The 21,502-nt window shown below is 38.0% G+C and overlaps 1 protein-coding gene across 1 annotated transcript in view; it reads right to left on the minus strand.

Annotated features, from left to right (window-relative positions):
- Positions 1 to 267: 267 nt before the first annotated feature.
- CRYBG1 (crystallin beta-gamma domain containing 1) overlaps positions 268 to 21,502 on the minus strand; it is a 39,693-nt gene continuing 18,458 nt past the window's right edge. The window contains exons 13-21 of the mRNA XM_018077850.1: positions 16,859 to 16,985; positions 16,648 to 16,680; positions 14,824 to 14,933; positions 14,469 to 14,598; positions 10,651 to 10,790; positions 8,241 to 8,364; positions 6,903 to 7,061; positions 3,880 to 4,042; positions 268 to 474 (exon numbers count right to left, since the gene is read on the minus strand). Of these exons, the coding sequence (XP_017933339.1) occupies positions 386 to 474; positions 3,880 to 4,042; positions 6,903 to 7,061; positions 8,241 to 8,364; positions 10,651 to 10,790; positions 14,469 to 14,598; positions 14,824 to 14,933; positions 16,648 to 16,680; positions 16,859 to 16,985 (1,075 nt within the window). The 3' untranslated portion in view covers positions 268 to 385. The remainder of the gene's footprint in view (positions 475 to 3,879; positions 4,043 to 6,902; positions 7,062 to 8,240; positions 8,365 to 10,650; positions 10,791 to 14,468; positions 14,599 to 14,823; positions 14,934 to 16,647; positions 16,681 to 16,858; positions 16,986 to 21,502) is intronic.

A 21,502-nucleotide genomic window follows, 5' to 3' on the forward strand; every position in this document is an offset into this window, starting at 1 on the left:
CTCTCTCTCAGTTAAAAAAAATCTTTTAAAAATAATTTAAAGTTACACTTATTGACTATTCTGGGTTAACTACTCACTGACAAAACTCTAACTCCACGGGATCTCTCCCACCTTTAGTTGTTCCATTCTAGCCCAAGGCATACTATCACTCTCTAGCCAACACTGAGTTGTGCTGATTTAAAAAAAAAAATTTAGATATACTCAAGCTTTTGTAGAGATAATAATCTTGGATAGGGAGGTGAAACAATTCTGTTGCTCTTCCTTTTTAAAATTGTGAATAAAAGACAAAATTTTCATTGTTGATCCTGTATCCTTCAGAGATAGCAGTGCCAATTCCAGTGTCCAGAGTAGTGGCCAGTTGAAACATCATCTTTGCTTCTTGGGTTTATACAACTAGTGGTTCCCAACACTGTGTTAACTTTTCCTCGTTGACTGTGTTGACAACAACATGGTCGCAATCATACTGTGTGCCTCCTGTAAAGAGAAATTTCAAATTTGTCTTTAGAATTAGAGACAAATACTCTCTGTTTCAGAGAAAATTTAGCAAGAGCTGGTGTAAACAGTTTCTCTTCACCTCAAGGCACTGAAATGATAGACATGTTTTCATCACTGCCTGCTTTTGGAATTAATTTTGAAACAATTTTTGAATTAATCAGGATCAGCCTGCCTGATCCTCTCCACCCCTTCAGTAATTCAGTTCCTTGGCTTTTTCAGCCTAGGTGGGAAAGAAACACTGCAATGCAGCCAGGTGTAGCTCCTTTAAGGCTGTCACTTCCCAGAAGTCACACTTGGCTATTTAGTTTCCCCACAACAGTCCTCAGTTGTAACTCCTCTCTAAAAATGATGTTTACATGATGAAGGTAAGTCCTGCTGCTAACAGACAATACACGTGTGATCACGTCAGCAACAAGGTCTACCACTCATTTAGTCTTTGCCATTATAATCCTTTATTTGACCAGCTGCATACACAGAATATCACCCAACGTTCAGCTGTTTCCACTGGCAGCTAAACATATCTGAATGCAAAACAGAACCCTTTCTTAGAGGAGCTTAATTTAATTATGTGATGCAATGCCAAACATGTTCCCATAAGAGTACCATTAATATTCTGACTTAAGAAACTCAGAAGCAAAGAAAACTTTGACTAGAGCTGAAAGTCAGAATTGACTATTTTTTTCTCAGATCTGCTATGTACTGTAGAAGTGTAGGACACATGCATCTCCTGTAGTACAACACACCTGCAACAGGAGGCAGTATTCCCATCGGAAGCACCCATGTGAGCCAACCATTTATACAAGCGTGCCAGTATATTCCCACAGACACTGTCTTTTTGTTCTGCACACCAACTGCCTCACCCTCCCTGAATGAGCAAAAGACAAGCCTGACAGCTGAAAGCTTATGATCAGTAACAAATATGGATTCTAGCAGACCTCATAAAGAAATATACTATGCACCTCGAGTCCTGCATGGGCAGGCACATTTAAGAACTGCTCTTCTGTACTAGGGAAATACTGACTCAAACTCAGCTGTTCTCCACTGCAGGAATTTGGGGGATGCTTTCTGGTGCCACTGTCCCAAATCAGAAGGCTAACAAACATGATTTCTCTCCTTGCCAGTGCCAGGCAATTACTAAAAAGCAGTAGAGATACACAACTTGCAAAATTCTTCAGAAAGGGGGAAAAAAGTCAATAACATTGGCTACATAGCTCAGTTATCACAGTGAGTGCAAAAATAATTTTCAGCAGTATCTGATAGAATCTAAACATGTTAAAATGGAAGAAGATGGGATATTTTTTACAGTGGATAAAGAGACTCTTTAATTTGGTAGGGTAGTGGTCTGGACAAGGCTTTGTATGTCCACAAGGTGGCATTGGTAACTGCACAGTTGAACAACTGCATTCATTTGCTGAAGAATTCTTTTAACACTCAATTTGTGGTCCAGAATGGATCAGGAGAATTGGCAGAAATAGGTATTTTTCCTACTAGGTTTTCTCCAGTAAAAGCTAAAAGTACCTACTCTTTCGAATTTACTGTACAGATCTACTTTTTTTTTTTAAAGCTAAGAGTGCATCTATACTTTCACCACCAGACCTATCGATTGTAAAGTTCTTCAATTATAAATGCAGAATACATGATTGTTTTTAACACGATGAACTGAAGAAAAGGCCATGCAATAGTATTTCTGCTTGTTTGATGCAACTAAGAACTGACTTTAGGAAAAGGCATGGCAGTCATTGTGACTAAAGGTTCCTTGAACTGGAGTCTTCTTGGTAAGTTTATAATTAATCATCACTAGCTTTTTATGGCAGTAAAGAGAATTTTTGACTATTTGTGCTACTGTTGTGTTCTGGTCAGACATCAGGTAACCCTCTTCTCACGGTTCTGATAGTCCTACCCAGCTGAGGCAGGTGATTGTCCTGCTCTGCTCTGGTACAGCCTCAGCTTGAGTCCTGTGTGCAGTTTTGGGGGCCACAATATAAGAAGAATATAAAACTATTAGAGAATGTCCAAAGGAGGGCCACGAGGATGGTGAAGGACCTTGAGGGGAAGCCATATGAGAAGTGGCTGAGGTCACTCGGTCTGTTCATCCTGGAGAAGAGGAGACTGAGAGGAGACCTCACTGCAGTTCACAACTTCCTCATGAGGGTAGGTGCAGAAGAAGGCACTGATCTCTCCTCTCTGGTGACCAGTGACAGGACCCAAGGGAATGGCATGAAGCTGTGCCAGGGGAGGTTTAAGTGGGATAGTAGGAAAAGGTTCTTCACCCAGAGGGTGGCTGTGCACTGGAAGAGGCTCCCCAAGAAAGCTGTCACAGCACCAAGCCTGTCTGAGTTCAGGAAGTGTTTGGACAATGCTCTTAGGCACATGGTGGGATTCTTCGGGTGTCTGTGCAGGGCAAGGAGTTGGACTTGGATGATCCTTGTGGGTTCCTTCCAACTCAGGATATTCTATGATTCTATGAGTCTTGTCCTTTTTAGTTCTAAAGTGTTGACTCTGATATCTTTCTGGTTGGGTGGTTTTGGGTTTTTTTGGTTTTGAGGTTTTCCTTGGTGTTTTATTTTTTTTTGGTTGGGGTTTTTGGGTGGTGTGGTGGTGGTATTTGTAAGTGATGTACGTAATGCCACGGCATCATACAAAATTAATTTTAAAACAGCTAAAAAGAATTAACAGCTATAGAAAATGATTGTTCCCCTCACCCAAAAAGGCAGTTATGTAAGAACATATGATTATGCTAATTCTGCTAATAATTCCATTTGCTGGTTTTTCAGACCTTCTATGAAGCTATAAAAACAAAGTTAAGAAACAGTATCTACACAAATCAAATTACTATGACAAAATTGACTCCAAAACACACATCAATTGTGCAGAGACCTTCAGCTACTATGGCAGATTCTTATGCTTGCAATAAAGGTATAGCCATTAATAAACCAATGAAAAAACTTTTTGCATCTAATCATATCAGTGTAAAGCCTGCCTTTGCTTTCCTAATATCCTTTGGCTATTGCATCTACAGCTACTATATAAGAAAATTTGCTCTATTCAAATTAAAGTTAATGAGAAGTTAGGTTGTTCTTGCTTCAGCATTTTAAATAATCATATTCACATCACCCAAAAATTAACTGAGGATATCTACAGTGAGTGGACACTGAGAATACAAGATAAGCAAGTACTGTGAGTTACTAAATTGTATATAGGAAAAATGAAATTAAGTCCTAGGGCCTGTATAATTCAGGAGGTCAAACAAGCTGATCGGGTCTTTTTTGCTTCTAGACTAAAGTAACTAAAGCACCATCCTTAATTTATAGGCACATTTACTGCATATCCCACTGTAAATACTGTGTAATTAAGACCCGATGTAATAAGATAACATTTGCTTACCTTTGACATCTAAAACCAGCTTGGGTTTCATCTTGCTATAAATCCTGCCATCGGGACTAATATGCCAATATTGTTTGTCTTCGTTCCGCTCAAATGACAGACCAAGTTTAGAGCCAGGAGTTATAAGATTTCCAACAATTGTCAAGCAGCAATCCTCTGCCATCTGTATCATCAGAAAGGCAACAGCAATTATTCAAAATGGCCTTACTTCTAGTATCCACTGGTTTTTTTTATTGGATAGGAGAAATGTCATCAGATAAGAAGTGAATTCAGGAATTACTTTCCCTCAAGGAACATATTTTTGACCTGAACACAAGACTACTTATTTTTCTTTTGTACCTGTTTCTGCTGAGACTCTCCACTACACAGGAAGATTAAAATAACCATGCTGTATCAGATCAAAAGGTACAGTTAACACCTCTCTCTAGCAGTAGCTAATAACAGATGCTGAGGAAGACTACATGCACCCTACTCTTGTATGCAGTATGTTCCTGGTTATCTCACCAAGTCTACAACAATTGCCAGCCTGGGCTTTTCCATGCAGACCCAATACCTCTAATGCTTGTTCTCTGTCACTACCCACTCAGATCAGTGTAACCCTTTTACATGAACACTCTTCTGTATCATAACCCTTCTGTGGCAAGAAGTTCTAAATCTTGCCTAGTATTTAAAAAAAAAAAAAATGATAGGCAACTACTAGTTTTATTTGATGCTTTCCTCACCCCTCCCTTTTTTAAAGGGATGTCTTGTCCAAGCTGTTTGCAGACACTTCAAATGTACCATCCCTCAAAGTGTCCCCTTTACAGGCTAGAAAGTCCTAGCTCTTTTGTTTCTTCCTTATATAGAAGCCCTCCATCTCCTCTGCACAATTTTTTTTGTTCAGTCGTTTCTAGTTCTGCAGTAACCTTTTGAGATAAAGGATGTAGCTACACAGTATCAAGTGTAAGAATTTCACAATGTATCACAATAATATTTGCTTCTTTGTTCTACTCTTTTCCTAGTAATTCTTATTACTTGATTTTAAAACTCTGCAAGTGTCTTCTTGGTTAAAAAAAGAACTGGCAAAAATCAAGCTTACTTCAAAACATTATTAAGGCTGTAGTAAATAGCAGTTAATTATTCTAAATGAACAGTGATTTTCAATAGATCACCATAAGCTGCACCTTTTAACTACTGAATGCACTTCTGTGGCAGATTAAATGCCCATCTGTCATTGTTGATATGCCCTTAAACTATTTTTTGCCAGTATTTTTCAAAGCACTACTTTTTGAAAAACTAGTACTTCTGACTATCATAACCCAGAATTCAGGTAAGTCGATTTAGTTCTGCAGTTCTGAAATCTGTATCTAAAACATTCTCGAGTGGGACTACGAAGGCTCCAGTCTTACACGTTACGTCCACTAAGCCAGTACTGCATCTATCTCCAAGAAACACATGAAGAGTGAGGAGACCTGAATTTTTATCTGCTATTCATATCTGTTTCTGACGAAATGAGCAGAATGACTTTCATATCCTGCTTACTGGTTATCCCACATACTTAAACAGGCCTTCCTTGAAAACCTCAGGCATACCTCAAGGTACTGTGACTCAGTGAGATGACCCAAGCTTACGAGAAGAAAGGCACAAGTTCTTCCAATGACCTATGTCTGCCTACATGCCTACCCACCCAGGAGCTCAATTTTTCAATTTTCTTCTTACTATGTGGTAAAAACCAATTTTTGTTTTGTGCGAAGTAGATTTACTACCATTCAACAGAAAGATGGCAGAGCTCTGTAAGATTTCAGTCACTTAAGATCAGTGTTGCCAGCTTGCACTCCACATAAACTACCTGACTGCTAAACAGCACGAGCTGTGTATTTTTTGTGCACAGGAAAATTGCTTTATGAGATACAGAAACAGGGACAAAAACCAGGAGCATTTATCTAAAGCCACATAATACCACGCTGTCTCAATATGAATACTTTCAGTGACGTTTGAGAGGCACCATCAAAAGATAAGCCTTCTGTATGCAATATTAAAGCTTTTAGCTTACTTTGCATCATTTTGCTGTCTGTGTAAATCCCTTTTACAACTGCACGTGTCCTGTAAACATGTCCGAACAATACCTTAGCTTATTAACAGTAAGATTCTTCCCTCCAGCATAGATGACATAGTTCTAAATGGCTCCTTTGAAGTTATACAATCCTACAGAAAAAGTTCACATGATTCTTTGCAGTCCAGCTATTTAACAGTATTAAAGTAACTTAATTTTCTTTTGGCTGGCATCCCTAGCTAAGACTTTTCAAGCTTAAACATTATATGAACTGCACATACCTCTGCTCACCTCAATGACAATTTGCACGTGATTAGTTTTATGGACTGTGAGAAAAGTAGGGTGTGATTTGGAAACTTGTACAGAGGAAAGGAAAAGGATGAATTTGACAAATACAGGGATGAACAGAAAACAAACAAAAAACCACAAAACAAACCAAAACCCAACAAAAAAACCCACCCCACAAAAGAATGGGATTTTATCTTTAAGCTTGCCTGAATGCAGAAGAGTATACAACCTACATTACACTAACTGACCTACCACAAGGTATGCATATTTCAAACATTACCAGGAAAGGTCTATTTTAAAAGGTCTCTCCTGCTTTGACACTTTTGTGATATTTTCACTGTGGAGAAAGAGGGCATGTACATGAAAAGAGCTCATGAAGTGAAGACAATGGTCTTCTGGTGTTGATTGTACTTCTGAGGCTACTATTCTTTAGAAGACAATAAATCATAACTATAATTTCTCAAAATTTCAATTATATATATTTAAAAAAAAAAAATCACACTACTAGTTAGGGTCACCAGAAAAAGCCAGAGTTCAATTAAAATAAAAACTCACTAAAAACACCCCCCTACAGCAAGATTATATTACAGATGAAACAGAATATGCCTATAAAATAAATTAAGATGATGTAGTAGGAATTAAATTCAGAAAGCCCTACTACTAGAGAGGAAAAGAGAAGATGCACATTGAACTTGAACCTTACCCGGCACCTTATGAATCCATCCTGATAAACCCAGATTTGATCATCTGAGTCTGTATCTTCTGCAACCTGTATTCTGAGAAGATTCAGATTATCTAAGTTTCCATCAGCTGACATGAATTTTCCTGTTTCCTTGTTTCGAAGCCTGAAGTACACACGTTTCTGCAGAAAACAAAAGAATTCTTTAACCACAGAGAACACATCTTGCTCTTGGTTAACTTCAGAACAATTACTGTCAGTGCTGAACCCCATGCCTCCCTCTTTCTTTCAGAAAGCTTCGCTTTTTTATTTGAGAATTTAAATTTGAAAGCCCATGAACATTTTGGACAAGCTTTGAGAAGTCGCTATTCTGCATGGAGAGTTTTAGGCTCACCTATGCACTGAAATTAGCACACAGAGGAAAGCTAAGAATTTTTAGTTCAGAGCAACACTAACTTCTCTCTGCTACCTCCTTGTACAGATCCTCTTAGCTTCCATTAAGGGTGCACTTCTGCAGTGCTGCTTATTTCACTGGCAGCAAGTATTTCACTGCACATTCATGCTGCGGCCTGTTAATTTACATTTCTGTTTAGACAAGCTCTCAGCAGGGCAGTCAAAATGTATTATTCCTAACTCTGCTTAAGACTATACAAAGACAACACTATGACAGCAAGCAAATATATTTGGTTGCAGGTACAAGTAAACTGTGAATTAGAAAAAGCTGTTTCTTCAATAAAAGATAGCTCAAGAAGAATCTCAAATGTTAAAGCTCCCAGGACTGCCACACCATTGGACAAAGTCACCTGGTCCTTACTTAGAGAACAAAATGGAAAGGGCACCACAAGAATAAATTTTGCATTAGATCTGCAAATTATTCTGCCAAGTAATAAGCAGGGAGGGACCTTCCCTCCTAAATCAACACAAAAATCACTACTAATTGAAGTATCTTTTTTTTTTTTTGACCAATTTTCTTGTTGTTAGAAAAATAATGCAGATAGTACAGACAATATGCCAGTAACCAGTTTGGGTGCTAATTATGAAACAATTTCAAATAATTCATATATAGTAGTTATAGTCATTATTTGTTAATCCTTAGTTAATCCTTATATGCTGTCTTCTATACTTTGGTTTAAAGTTTGATTAATGAACAGTTTAAGCATTATAACTGCAAAGCCATGTAGCATAATCAAACAGATTTTATTACAAGTGAAACTCTAGAGTGATTTCTTTATACAATTGCCATTACTGAAGCTTGTGACATGCATCAAGGCTGTAATGCTGCTTTCAACTGTGTATCTTCCCAACCTCACTACAAAATATAAATTAGTACTTTGACATAAGCTCACGTCAAAGCCTACTCACCTGCAGTAAAGGTCTCAGAGAACCTATCTGACAATAGCCACTTGCTTTATACCAGTCTGGAATTTCATTCGGTGTTAACAACATCTGACGGCCCCTGTAATTACTATGTTCATAAATTATCCATCTACAAGTGAAAAAAAAAAAAAAAGAATATTTTTACTGCCAAATTCTTCTTTGGAATCAAAAAATGGGTTTAACAGAATCTGTCCCACAAAGTAGTAGTGTTTAGCTTTGCAAAGTCAATGACCTTCTTTGTAAGAGGCTTTGAAAAATAATAAAATCGTGTCCTGATTTAGACCGGCTCATTAAGATGAATACACTGGAGTTCAAATTTTAAAGTCCTGTTATTTAAAAATTAGAAGCTGAAGAAAACAAAGCATTTTCTTGGGAGAACCAAACTTGTAAATATCATCTATTTTCAGGAGGCACTGACTCCTCAGGGAGCACAGATCTATATGCTGCATATGCCATATATGCTAGATGGCTGCAGGTGCAGAACCTAAAGTTTCGTGTATCTAAATTTGGCCTGAGGCATGTGGGAAAGAATTGCTCTGGATTCAGACTGCAACAGGGAAATACTGAAAACTGCAACAGGGTGAAGCTCTTGGGTGTTTTGATAGATGTTTGTTTCAGAACACCTTTCTTCTTTCCAAATACCTGAAAGGGGGGCAGGGAAGAGACAAAGAGAGAGCAAGAGTGCATACAAAAAAATTTTGTTTAGCGTTCCCTAGCACACATCCAACTACATTTACAATCACACACTGAGTGTCATCTGTCAGAACCCAACTTCTGATTCTCTACTATTGGCACAGACAGTGAATTACAACGAGGCTTCAAAGTAGGCTACAATATGGTGCAATTTGTAGAGTTTTCTCACACTGATTTGCTGGAACTGTCAAACAGCCATGGGTTTTTGAGTACATGAACACTCAATATGCACATTTTCCTGTTACCTCCTTCCTCTGACTGGTTTGTCAGCAAACATCTATAACTAGAAGCACACTCATCTTAATTTTGGTGTTTTTCACAGCCTAATACATATCTATCCTGGGTATGAAATTAGGAGAATTATAAATGGAGGTCTCTTAGCAAAGGATGAGAAGATGAAACCCCCCTTCAATAACGGAGGCAGTAGGGGCAAGGAAACTAAACCTTGTATTTTGACACATTTCAGCAGCTGACACTGCTATAATGAAATCAGAATTTTCAAATCGTATTCTACATGTTTCCAGCGATTCACCAGAAAAAAACCCACATATATGCATTGGACAGGAAACACACACTCTATTACCTGGAATCATGGTAACCATGTTATTGGCAAAGAAGTAACTTGATGTTTGACTTTATGTTATGGAAAGTAAAAATCAGCTATATTGTGGTTAGGATGAAAGATACTGAAATCTCAGGAGGCTTCAGAATACAGAACATGTACCTTTTCTTATAACCTTTGTTTCAAAAGTTCAGTTCAATGAGCTAAGGAAACCCTTTGACCAGCTTATCCAGATGGAGGAAATGGTTTGCTCTACAGATCTGGTATTAGCTATCCACTTGAGGGCAGCCTTAAGCTTTCCAACAGCATCTCTCTAACACACTCCTTGGAAATTTACCTCTTCAAAAGAACACACTTAAATGCAAAGCAATAGTAACGTGGATCTATTGTTTTAAAAAAGTCGCATTCTTTAACTTAGAAAGAAAAAAAAGAATATATACTTGAGACAAATATCTTAGAGGTTAAAAACAGAGAAAAAAAACAAAAAGAGAAATGTAACAGATCTACTGGAACCCTAGAAGATAGCACAGTAATTTTAAAAATTCTTCCGAACAGCTTTTAAACTTCATCACAGACTATTTTTTTACATTCTTTTCAAGAGTACATTTAGAGAACAAAACTTCTTAAAAACAGCTAACAAATTTAACTGCTAGATTTACAACCCAGGGTCTCATCCAATTCCTGAAGAAAAAAGGGATGATTACTAATGCCAGAGGAGGCCAGATAATGATCTGATTGTAACACTGTGTCCATAACAAGGTTAAAGGACGAAAATTTTGAACTTATGACATAGATCACAAAGTGAATGATTTTTTTATGACTGAGATCTAAACCAAGAGCACAGAAGTTGGATGGTATACGAGCTGACTTTTATAGTATGGCATGAGAGATGACACTAGTTTCCTTGTGAGCTTTATTCAAATTCATTTCAACTTCTAGCACAGGACACCAGTCAAGTGTTGAAACAGGAAAATGAAATGAAGTGAAGATGCTCCATAAGAAGAACCTGCTCTGCAAGAAGAAAATGCACTACGCACATTATGATATTCTAATTTTACATTCCTTGGTTCTTAGCACCTGTAATGTTTCTGCTGAATAAGTACATCATTCTACAGAATCAAAAAGTAATTTTAAACTTACATGCCACCAAGGACTTGAACTGAAGCTATTCGAGGACTGTATCCCAGGAACTGGAGATTTAAGATTTCTGTACTGAATTCAATTTTCTTTCCTTGGAAACCCGTCTTTTCAAAAAGAGCTATGCAGGGTTCAGACAGCTCCTGCAAAGGGAAGATGAGCACTTTTTATAGGATGTTAGAACTCCAGACGGTGACTGTGAACATCATTACTCCACACAACCCTTTTATTTCAGAGGTTTCTTGATTGTTTAAGACCAAAGACAATGTTTTTGCTCTACAACCAGTTATTTAAAAGAAATTTAAAAAGTCATAAAAACCTGTTATTCAAAACACACAAGAGATCTTATTCCATGGAACATAAAACTTCCTTATCTTAAGGCACACACAAACATCTCTGTGGTTGATTCTTGCATCATATCTTTAAGTATGTTTTAAAATACATTTTAATCAATGCCAAATCCCTTTTCCATTGCGCCAAACCCCATTCATTGTAGGAATTTTCATCTTCAGACCCAAACACATGGTAAGATAATATTGATTTTCTACAGCTTCACATGATGACAGCCCTGTCAGTACTGCTTATCACTTACTGCTTTCATTTATAACTTTTACAGTAGGTTATGGCAACATCAATCTCTGACTAGACAAAAGCTGCAAAATTCATACTTCTGAGGTGAAATTCACGACAAGTGAAAACTGTAAAATCTGAATCCTCCAAAATGGGGAAATGACTCTTCTCCCCCTCTGTCAAAATGCTTCTGCTGTCAAAGGAATTCTGCCTACATGAAACTCCCTGCATCACTGTATCCAATTTAAATGTCTTCTGGATAACAAACCTCAGACTCTTTTCTGTGGGGAAAGGTATCTGTAGTGGACTGGAAATAACCTCTCACAATTTAGGCCTTCCTGTGGAAGCTGGGAAGTAGGGTTTGAAATCCCCCAGGGTAAAGTCATTTAAGCCTGAGTGTCTTGGTGTTACAGTGTACACTCATAGACAGAAATGACACTGCCACTCCCTTTCTCACAAGTCTTCCAGCAATGACTGCATAAAAGCAATGCCTTAGCCAGAAGAGTTCCTTCCTTCTGGCATGTGTTCAGCATACTCAAACACATCAACTGGATCGGGAACGCCTGACATGACACAAAGTCTCGACAGACTCCCATCTGGCCTCAGGCATGGAAACAGGCCCTCCAAGGCAGACCTGGCTCCATACATGCGTGGCAGCTCATATATGCATGCTTCCATGTGACTTTGTTAAGCAAGACCTCACATCTACCAATTTCTAGACAGTGCTTAAATTCCTCTTTAGTTTTCCTCTAGATGTTTAAGGGCTCAGATGATGCATGAGCATCACCATTATCTGCGCAGCAGTCCAGGATACTGCACAGCAGCTGAGCTCTGCTTTCTGATGGTACACATGCTGCTAAGCTGTGGAAAATGCCAGGAGAGGCCTTTTAGCTTACTCCAAAATTAGAGCATGCTCATCCCCACCACTGAGTGTGAAAGGCTAACACCAGTTAGACTGTCACACATCACCACAGGTAAAGAGCCTAACAGGAACAGTCACACCACACTGATGTCCCAGTACCTCTGACCACTCAGCCCTTTTACAGAACAGCACCTGTACTCTGAGACATGCAACTGCTCAGGCAGTAGCCCTTCAGCCACATACAGTGCTTTAGAAATAATCTACTTCCAAAGAAAACAAGAGACAGAAAAGGAAATCCTCCAATCTTCTGCCACACCTTACACTCTGGGCATTCTCTGGATTCAGCAGCAACACTGTTAAATAAAGCATTCCCTGAAGAGAGAAGTGCAAGATCAGCTCATGAATTTTTCTTTCAGTACTTCCCATGTACTGCTCTGTATGAAGCTGGTGTTCCTACATTTAGTTATTCCACAGAGTTGCTTGTTAAAAAGAGGTGTTTTCAGCATGACTGTTCAAGCATAAACCACATTCACAGGTTTTTTTATAATGCATTCAGGAAAAAGAACATGTATCAAATTCAAGAAGGAAAAATGCTGTTTTCCATCTGCAGCACAACCATGTGGAGCACACAAAGCAAGCACAACCAAGCAAAGATATAGTGGCATAAAAAACCCAAAAACCTCAAGCTTATAAACAAAAGCCCTTTTAACTTTCACTTACAAGTTTATCAAATATCCCTTTAATTTCCTTTTTTTTATGGTCCCCATAAATGGATCCCAGCAAAAGGGAGTTTAATTAGATAAGTACAGTAATGTGACATATTAAAACACCAAAGGTGCTTCTTGTATAGAAATGTCACAGAAAAATCATGAGGAAAGTTATAGAAAGGGCAGATGGTGGGGAGGAATTAAGATTGGCACTGCCAAAAAAACAGTTCCAAAATTAGTCTGACAGGTAGCTAGAATAATAAGGTTCGAGCTTTTGGAAAATCATCAAAGATGAACAATATGATCATTTCTGTCTAACTGCTTATTCTTTCTGGTTTGGTTTGCTAATAAACCACTGAGCAAAGCAAGCTATTTTCCTTTTCTCTGCAACTAGGAAGCCTCTGGAAAAGGAAGCAGCAGCACATGATTTGCAGACAGACGCAGCTCTGTGCTACTGTCTGAAGTGTGATAAACTGTAGGACTAGTACAAGTTTCACAAGTGAAAAGAACTTAAAAGAGGCACAGAACTGGCATTTGGCTGTTTTAAGACAACAGTCTCTGTCACAAATAATAAATCTTTCCAAAGTAAGCATTTTGAACCCAAGAATTCCTGACATTTACAGAAGAGCCTATTTTAATTCATGGTGATCACCCACCAAGCTTGGCTAGAAACAATTCTATTGTTTTTAATAGGATCTGTCTACTAGACAGCCAAAGAGTTCAGAAGGCAGACATACTTGCTGCACGTGTTTGTTTACAGGGTACATCAAAATGCTCAAGACATGAAAGAGGATGACACATTTTAGTTCTCTGTCAACTGCTATGCCACTGACAGGTTACAAAAATTACAGTGGAGTGCAATAAGGTTGCCAAATTCAAAGAGAGTCAGTAGTGAACTCCTCCTTTTTAAAAATGAGTACCACCTCTTCATATTGCTGTTAAGTTCCTGGAATCTTGACAACATTTTTCTAGTAATTACTTTGATCTTAAAAGATATTTGCAGATTCCATAAGTGATCCATCATAATGATTGGTTATAGGCTTGAGCAAACGTGTTCCTCACCACTGGTGAGTTACAAAACATGTAAATGTAGTTTAATTTGTATCCACCACACACAACACTGCCTAATTTTGCCAAATGGCATTGGGTGTTGCTTTTCTTCATCTAGAAGTGTGCATTTCCCTGATGATACCAACAGTGTTTTGTAATTACATGTATTTCATGCAAAGTTGCTTAGTTATGTCTGCTTTTTTAATATGCATCAAAAACAAGGTCCACAGTACAGATATTTCTGCATGCTGTTCTACCACTTTCTCAACCCACTCTAAGTGGTCTCTCCTACTGGGAAGTAGTCTGACATATTCTTGACTCTTTACAAGTTCTTTTATAAGCTGCTATTAAGAAGAGGGATCCCTGGCAGCTGCTTCTGTGATGTCTTCCTTGCAAAAACTGCACAGAGGTCAAAACCAATGTGACTGACTGCAGCTAGGACATGTAACTGCTACTGCATAGAAGAAAAAAAAACCAAAAACACACACACACAAAAACCCAACACCAAAAAACCCCCATGCCTACTCTGTTGTCTGTGTACCCTAGAATTTTTATTGTTGCAAAAAATACAGAGGTCAGAATCATCACTGTATTAACCTTTACTTTACAATATTTCTAATAGCTTTACTTACAATATTTATAATCCGTAAAGATTTTAGAATTGCTTGGGGTGAACAACCCATCGCTGCTAGATCAGGATAGGTTCCTTCTTCTAACACATACTGGTTACCAGAGAATTCTTCCTGGTCGTACACTATGCAGCTGCAGGAGGAAGGAGAAGAAATTGCCTCTTAAGACATCTGTGCAAGTAAAATGCAGAAACATTATTTACAATGTTTTGTCCTGAAAGACTGATGTGCAAACTGCAAAGTACTGTCCTCTGTAAGTCCCCATATGTGAAACCACTTCAAGTGTTAGAAAGCTGGTTGCTTTTCTAAAACTTATACTACCTTAGCAATTTTGTAGTATCCATTCAGTATAACTTACCTGCCATCTAAAATTTTTGAAGACTTCACAGCAAATGAATCAATACATCTCGTGTTTTTTTCAAATATTTGGCAGTTACCCTTGAATTCAGGCTCTGAAAATAACTGGACCTTTAAAAAGTTATAAACATATTTAAAAACAATTCATTCTTCTACCTTCAGTAACGTTTCTACCACTACTTCTATAATTAGACTAAAACATACTTAAAACACACAGATTTTCTCAGTTACATATAATTTTTGTTACCTCTTCAGTCTTGCAATCCTTGTTCTAGACAGCAAGGTAACAATTCTAAAAATTACTTCTGGCTGTACATCACTCAGTAACAAACAAAATAATTAAAACAACACTAGTGAAAATAGCTCCTCATTGTACCTGCTGGAAAAATTTTTTAATTCCCACAGAATGGCCAGGGTAGGCATACATTTAGTAAATGGCCATAAAAAGTTTTCTATTATCAATCCACTTAATCTCCAAAATACATACTCTTCCCAGTAAATGAAAACTCTCTGCCTCTCAGAACTCAAATGGTGCACAATCTTGGCAAAGTACTCAGCATGCCAACAGGCATGGTATATATTCCCAGGGTAGATGGGCTTTATGTGCCTGTTAGCTGCTATAGATACAGTCATGTTGATTCTTTCTCTGCTCAGAGGATAAGAGAGGGTATGTCACCCAGAGTCTTTTGTCCTTGTTTAAAAAAAAAAAAAATTCTAAGCAGCAAACTTGCTAATTTGGTTAGAGGATAATTAACCATGATCACCCAGAAGTCATTCACATTATCACATGCCTACCAGCTTTATTCACTCTTAATAGAGATACGAGTGTGGGCATGTACAGCATTCTTCAAAGAACAACATACTGACGATGGATGCAAAATATTGACTGAAAGGCATTACTTCTTTGCTTCCTTAGGAAAAGGTCTTCCCTAGGATAGGGTCTTAGTAGGCACTTAATATAGAGATGCAAATAATTTTTCATGCACATAGCTGAGATTTTTATTCCCCATAGTTTATATATTATCCCTACGTGAGAGATTCCAGTGAGGCATGCTACTAATCAGGAGTGCAAAAGAAGTCAGCTAATGTATTTCTCCCTACTTTTTAGTTCTATGATACACTCACCATTTTGACTGAAATGAAAATAAAAAATAACTTTGTACAGGGAAAAACCTGAAAAGGTTCAGAATTAAGAGAGGATGAAAAAAAGACACCACTAGCCTCATGTAGTCAAAACTACATATTAGTACTTTCCCACAGGAGACAGTCCAATGTAGAAATATGTTAAGTCGCTGAAGAGACAAGTTTGCCTGCCATTTCCTTCTCTTAAGTTATTGGCAAAGATGGCACTTTTAAGCCCAACTCAGCAGTTGTGAGTGAACAAGACTCCCTTGAATTAGCAGAACTGTTAACTAAATAAGAGGTCCAAAAGTAATTAAGCCACAACTGTACCACAAAAAACAACATCTATCTTGTAGACACTCGCCTCAGCAACAGACTTCAGGTACCTGCACCTCTGCATAGAGGGCTGCAGCTCTTCAAAACAATCACTGATGCCCTGAAAGAGCTCACTTGCTGAACCAAGACATTGCCAGTGCCCTAAGGAAGTTCTGGTGGCGATTGTTTATTAAATCCCACTTTCCTTGGCTCTTAATGCCTTACTCAAGAGGTTTAGAAAGCAGCCTTCCTTCACCTGCAGTTCTCACTCTTTGTCTGACTAGTAGCTATCTATGCAAATACCTGGGTGTTACACTGGACAAAAATCCCTTTCTTTACCTACATGTCACTATACAGTATGTTTCATGCACTTAGACAAGCATCTTACCTTGACTTTGTGCCTTTCACTTCCAACAAAATCCTGCAAAAGTTTTGAGGGAAAAAAAGGGAAAAACATTTTCAATAGTGATAAAATAACATACCACAGTTTACTATCAAGTATTGTTTAAAGAATGTAAATAAACTGAATTTGGTAGAAAAAGTATAGTTTCAAACACTTAAGAGAAACTTGCAAGAGAAGTATAAAATTAGGTCCTTACCATGACAATGGGTTGAACTGAAGATATTTTGCAATTCTTTCCCCCCCATGCCTCAATGCTGGGATATAGCCCTTTAGCCAGTATATACTGCTCCCCCGTAAACTCAGGATTCTCATAAGCCACCCATCTAAAAGAGAAAGAAGAGGAGGGTGATCAGAAGTCACACTACATTTCCAAAACACAAATGTGTATATTCATTATTGTCTTAATGTAAGAACAAATAAAAAATTTCTTAAGTGCCAAACTGATGCTATTAAAACCCTAAACAAACCAGTGCATCTAATACTGCACACTCCATGTAAATTTAACTTCCATTAGTGCTACTGTGTCAATACAAATCAAAGTGAATTAGCTAAAGCAGACCATAAGTTCAGACATCTGCTAGATATCCTAAAAGCTGTCTACAGTAAGAGTATTCTGAGATGTTTTACAATTTCACCTAGAACAAGTTCTTCTCTAAAACACAAAACTAGACATAACAGAATACAGGTTTTTGGATAAAACTAACTTTCAGAGTCATCTGGGCAGTAAAGATGGGAATAGTGGCTTTTAATGTTGCCTGTAGCAACAGTTCAGTTGTGTGTAAGCAAATACACACCCAAATAGAAAGCTGAGCTGCAACAACAGGCATAAATACCAACGAGAGCAGGCTGTTCCCTGCTAGGAATCAGAGACATCAGCAGAAAGAACACCCTTGAAAGTTAAGCATCAAAACCATCACAAATTTGACCAGATTTCTGTATTTAAATTCAAAGCCATTATTATAACTACTTAGTCAGATCTCATGCCTGACAGAGGCCACAAACTCAAGAGTTCTGCATCAGTCAGAATATGCCTTTTTGAAAGACATTCAGCTTTTGAGATGACACACTTAAAAAACAACCAAATCACTACATATCTCTCTCCGATGTTCAATTACCCCTGCAGTGCTTTACGTCCAGTCTGAAGTATCTGCTATCAGTTATAGCCTTGCTATGCATAGTCTACTACATTCAATCATTCAATGAACCTTCTGCTTTGGTGTTCTTCTAACCCTGGTTCCATACTGAAAGCCCAGAAAGAGCACTCCCTAGGTCAGTACTACCTTTGATTTTGTGATAACCTGCATAACTTCTCTTACCTTTCACTGCTAGACTTTCCCTTTCTCATAATTACATTTACAGTCTTTTTTCTGACTGGTTGTTTTTTGTGCCCATATGAGAACAGGCCACAGTAGCAGCTGAATTTCATTCATTATATTTATGCAGGGATCAGGACCTCTTGCTGGTTCCTGGTTCTACAAGAAAATCTTCCACTAATAGTCAACCAACTTTCAATTTTAGCCAATGCGGTGCATAATGAGCATACACTAGGTTATGCCAAAACCCACTTTCTGTGGTTTCAGAAACTTACTGAGTTTCAACACTAACAAAAAATTTCATCTCATAAAGCAGTAAAATGGTATGGAACTCATAATTTGCAGTGGAAGATAGCTCTCACCACCTAAATTCACCATAAAATGATCTATGTGTGTCAAGCAATTGGATTCTACTAAGCTGCAAGTTTATTCCAAGTACAAATGCCAGAGTATCTGCAGATATACGATGGGGGATAACCTCAAACTGAAATAAAGCTGCATCAACATGTATGTGCTGAGAGTATGAACTTTGTATTACTTGTCCATGGCAAACACTCAAATAATGATTCACATACATCACTATTCACATCTCTTGGTTTGCCTCAGATATAATCAATTATTCTAACTTGTTACGCACTAATTACTTACAGCATATTTCAAGGCCCATTTCAAAATCACCTCAGAGTAATTCATCAAAGAGACATTGGTATGTACAATAAATTGAGCAGACAGTTCAAATGTCTCAGGTGTGTCTATACCTGTATACCACATATACCAAAAGCAGTGAAAATGAGGGTTCCTTAAATAATTCCTTCAGCAGACATTCATTAGATTTTCCAGTGCACAAATGTCAGGGTACAACTACGGTGCATGACAGTTTAACTTGATTGACATCTATGAAAGCAAGTGTTTCTGATATTAAGTGAATTATAAAACACATCAGACGCCTCCTAAAAATCTCTTGATAGCAGTTTAGTTTCCCCCATCTAAAAAGAAGCTTGAATGCAGAAGTAATCAACAAATCTGAGCTGCACATGTTTACTTTAAGATAAATGGAATTTAAATAAGTACCCTCCTTCCATGAAGTTACTTAGGGAGTTTCTAGAATCAGGCCTTAATGGTGAAATACCTGAGCTTCTCCACTTCATTCAGAAGTCCGTACAAGCTGTTGAAATTAGTAATAACAACATGAAGGACAGGCAGCTGAATTCAGTACCAGCCAAACCTGTCAGACTTCAAGACTAACCCTAGGATGGAGCACTGCCTTAATCCAACTTCTGACTTAACTGAAAGGCCTGGAGAGCAAGACACTGCTTCCATATCTGAGCAGGAGAGCAACATTCCAGCTGCCAGGCACGACAAAAACTGAAGTACTGCTCTGCAGCATGGCAACAACCACCCTGCCCCACAGGGAGCGAGTTCTCCTAGCACAACAGATTTTGTAACCCCTAGCTGTACAAATTGCCTTGGCGAGGCTGAGCAACAGCTTCATCCCAGGTGGCTGGCAGGATGGTGCTGGAGACTCCTCTGCACCATCCATGCCCCTGAAACCAACTGTTAATACTATTACACACAGAGAATCTTTCTCCAAATCCCTCTATGTATGATGTCAAGGAAACGCAGCTCCTAACAGGGTCAGGAAGAACAGCCAATAAAACAATCCAGACATAGGTAACTCACTAAAAATCAGCTTTGCCCATGGTTAGCCCCAGTATTCACCTTCTCTAACTTTGGGAGGAAGCAGGGAGGGGGCACCAAAAAGTTAACTGGCACTTGCAGATTTGTAGCATGATTAACAGAGAGGATGAGGGAATAAAATTTTGTTTATAGGAACGAGAGAAAAGAGGTTCATCATACCCCTTTGTGACTGTGACTCCTAGTATCCAAGGGACCTGCGAACTTTCATTTTGTGACTCCTTTTAAGGTTTTTGCCAAACATCAGGCCAGAGATAGGGAGAAATGGATGCTTTGTTTGAAGGGCTCTTGCCCTTTTCTACACCCAGTGGAGGTTTGTTCTTGTACCTTGTGTCTCTTTAGTTTCACTCATGTTACCTCCCTGACTGCATCTCAATTAAATTTACTACCTTCTGGTTTCTTCTACTGTATGAACTACTCAACACCTAATTATTTCCTTAATATCACTATCCATAGGTACACTAGAAGCAGCCAAATTTACACTGTGGACTAATTACTTGATAACTAGGGGAAAACCAGGCTGATTACACAACTACAGTAAACAAATGCCCACATTAAAAAAAAAAAAATCCGGAAAAGTTCTTCCAGCAAGTTCTAAAACAATTAACTAAAACACAGAGGCTTCTTCAGGAGTTCTGGAAAAAGTTTGTTGTGTTTATGGATAAAGAAAAGGTACGTTGCAAGTGTACAATTCCTGTGATTTTGATCACTATTAAGTATAAGTTTGAAGAGCTTTTAAGCAGAGAGGAAATCAAAATTGTACAACAGTTGGTTTTAGTACTTGCTTGAACTTGTAAAGGGTGTTACCTGTTGCTAGTAAATACTTCCATTTTCCGCCACTTCACATTCTGCCAATTTAGAAGTAAAGATCAAACCCTACTTAAAAGAAGAAAAGCCTCTCCTCTTTTCAGGCAGTTTGGATTACTTATTCTCACCCTAATGGCAGAAAAATAATTTTTGGATTTTATGTTTGTCCAGTCTCTGAAGAATGCTCAAAAGCAAAACATTTTCATTTTTAAAGAAGTCAATACTCATAACCTTAGGATAAATTTTTCAGGCTGCCTTTACAATGGATTTAGCAAAGACATTAAAATATTGCTTAGAAACATAGTTTAGAAACAAAATAGCTGAAAATTTTAATACAGCTAGTGCTCAATTACGCCAAAACAGAATATTCACTCCCCAGATGCAGAGCTGGGCTGTCTTCAGCATACTGTTTAGAGCTGCAGTTGAGCTCAGAACTTGTTCAGCAGTATCTGTGCACTGCAGTGTCAGGCTTTCTTTTCTTTGATATACCCTTTAAATTACAGAGCAATCATTTGTTTAATTTTAATTATGTGGGAAATACAGATCATCTATTACATCTGTTACTGCTCTAACTGCTTACCCCAGACACCTGTAGTTAAAAAACTGCAATGAAAGGTTCAGGGCTTCTTATATTTTTGACTTTTTATTTTAATGAAGTATTTTCAATATGATACCAGGAAGGTTACTTCGAAATATTATGACAAGCTTTTACTGAATCTGTCACAATTCACTATGTCATTGTCTGCATTACAGTCTAAACAGCTCAGTAAATTGCTCAGTGGATTATTCACTGCTCTATGACAGATTTCTTGGAAAGAAGGATATAAAAAAATCTTCTACCTGAACAGATGGTTAACACTTAAAATAAAGCACTGTATTACCAAACATGACTTAACACGAATCATTCAAGCTTTCTGACACATTAACATTTAGTAAGAACACCACCACAAAACCCCCAAATACTCATAACCTCTCTGGAAAGAAAGAAAAGGTTCATAACCACCTGTTATGAACAATACATCTAA

Source organism: Manacus vitellinus, unplaced genomic scaffold (assembly GCF_001715985.3).
Source record: "Manacus vitellinus isolate BGI_N305 unplaced genomic scaffold, ASM171598v3 scaffold_4_pilon, whole genome shotgun sequence".
In the NCBI taxonomy this organism is placed as follows: domain Eukaryota; kingdom Metazoa; phylum Chordata; class Aves; order Passeriformes; family Pipridae; genus Manacus; species Manacus vitellinus.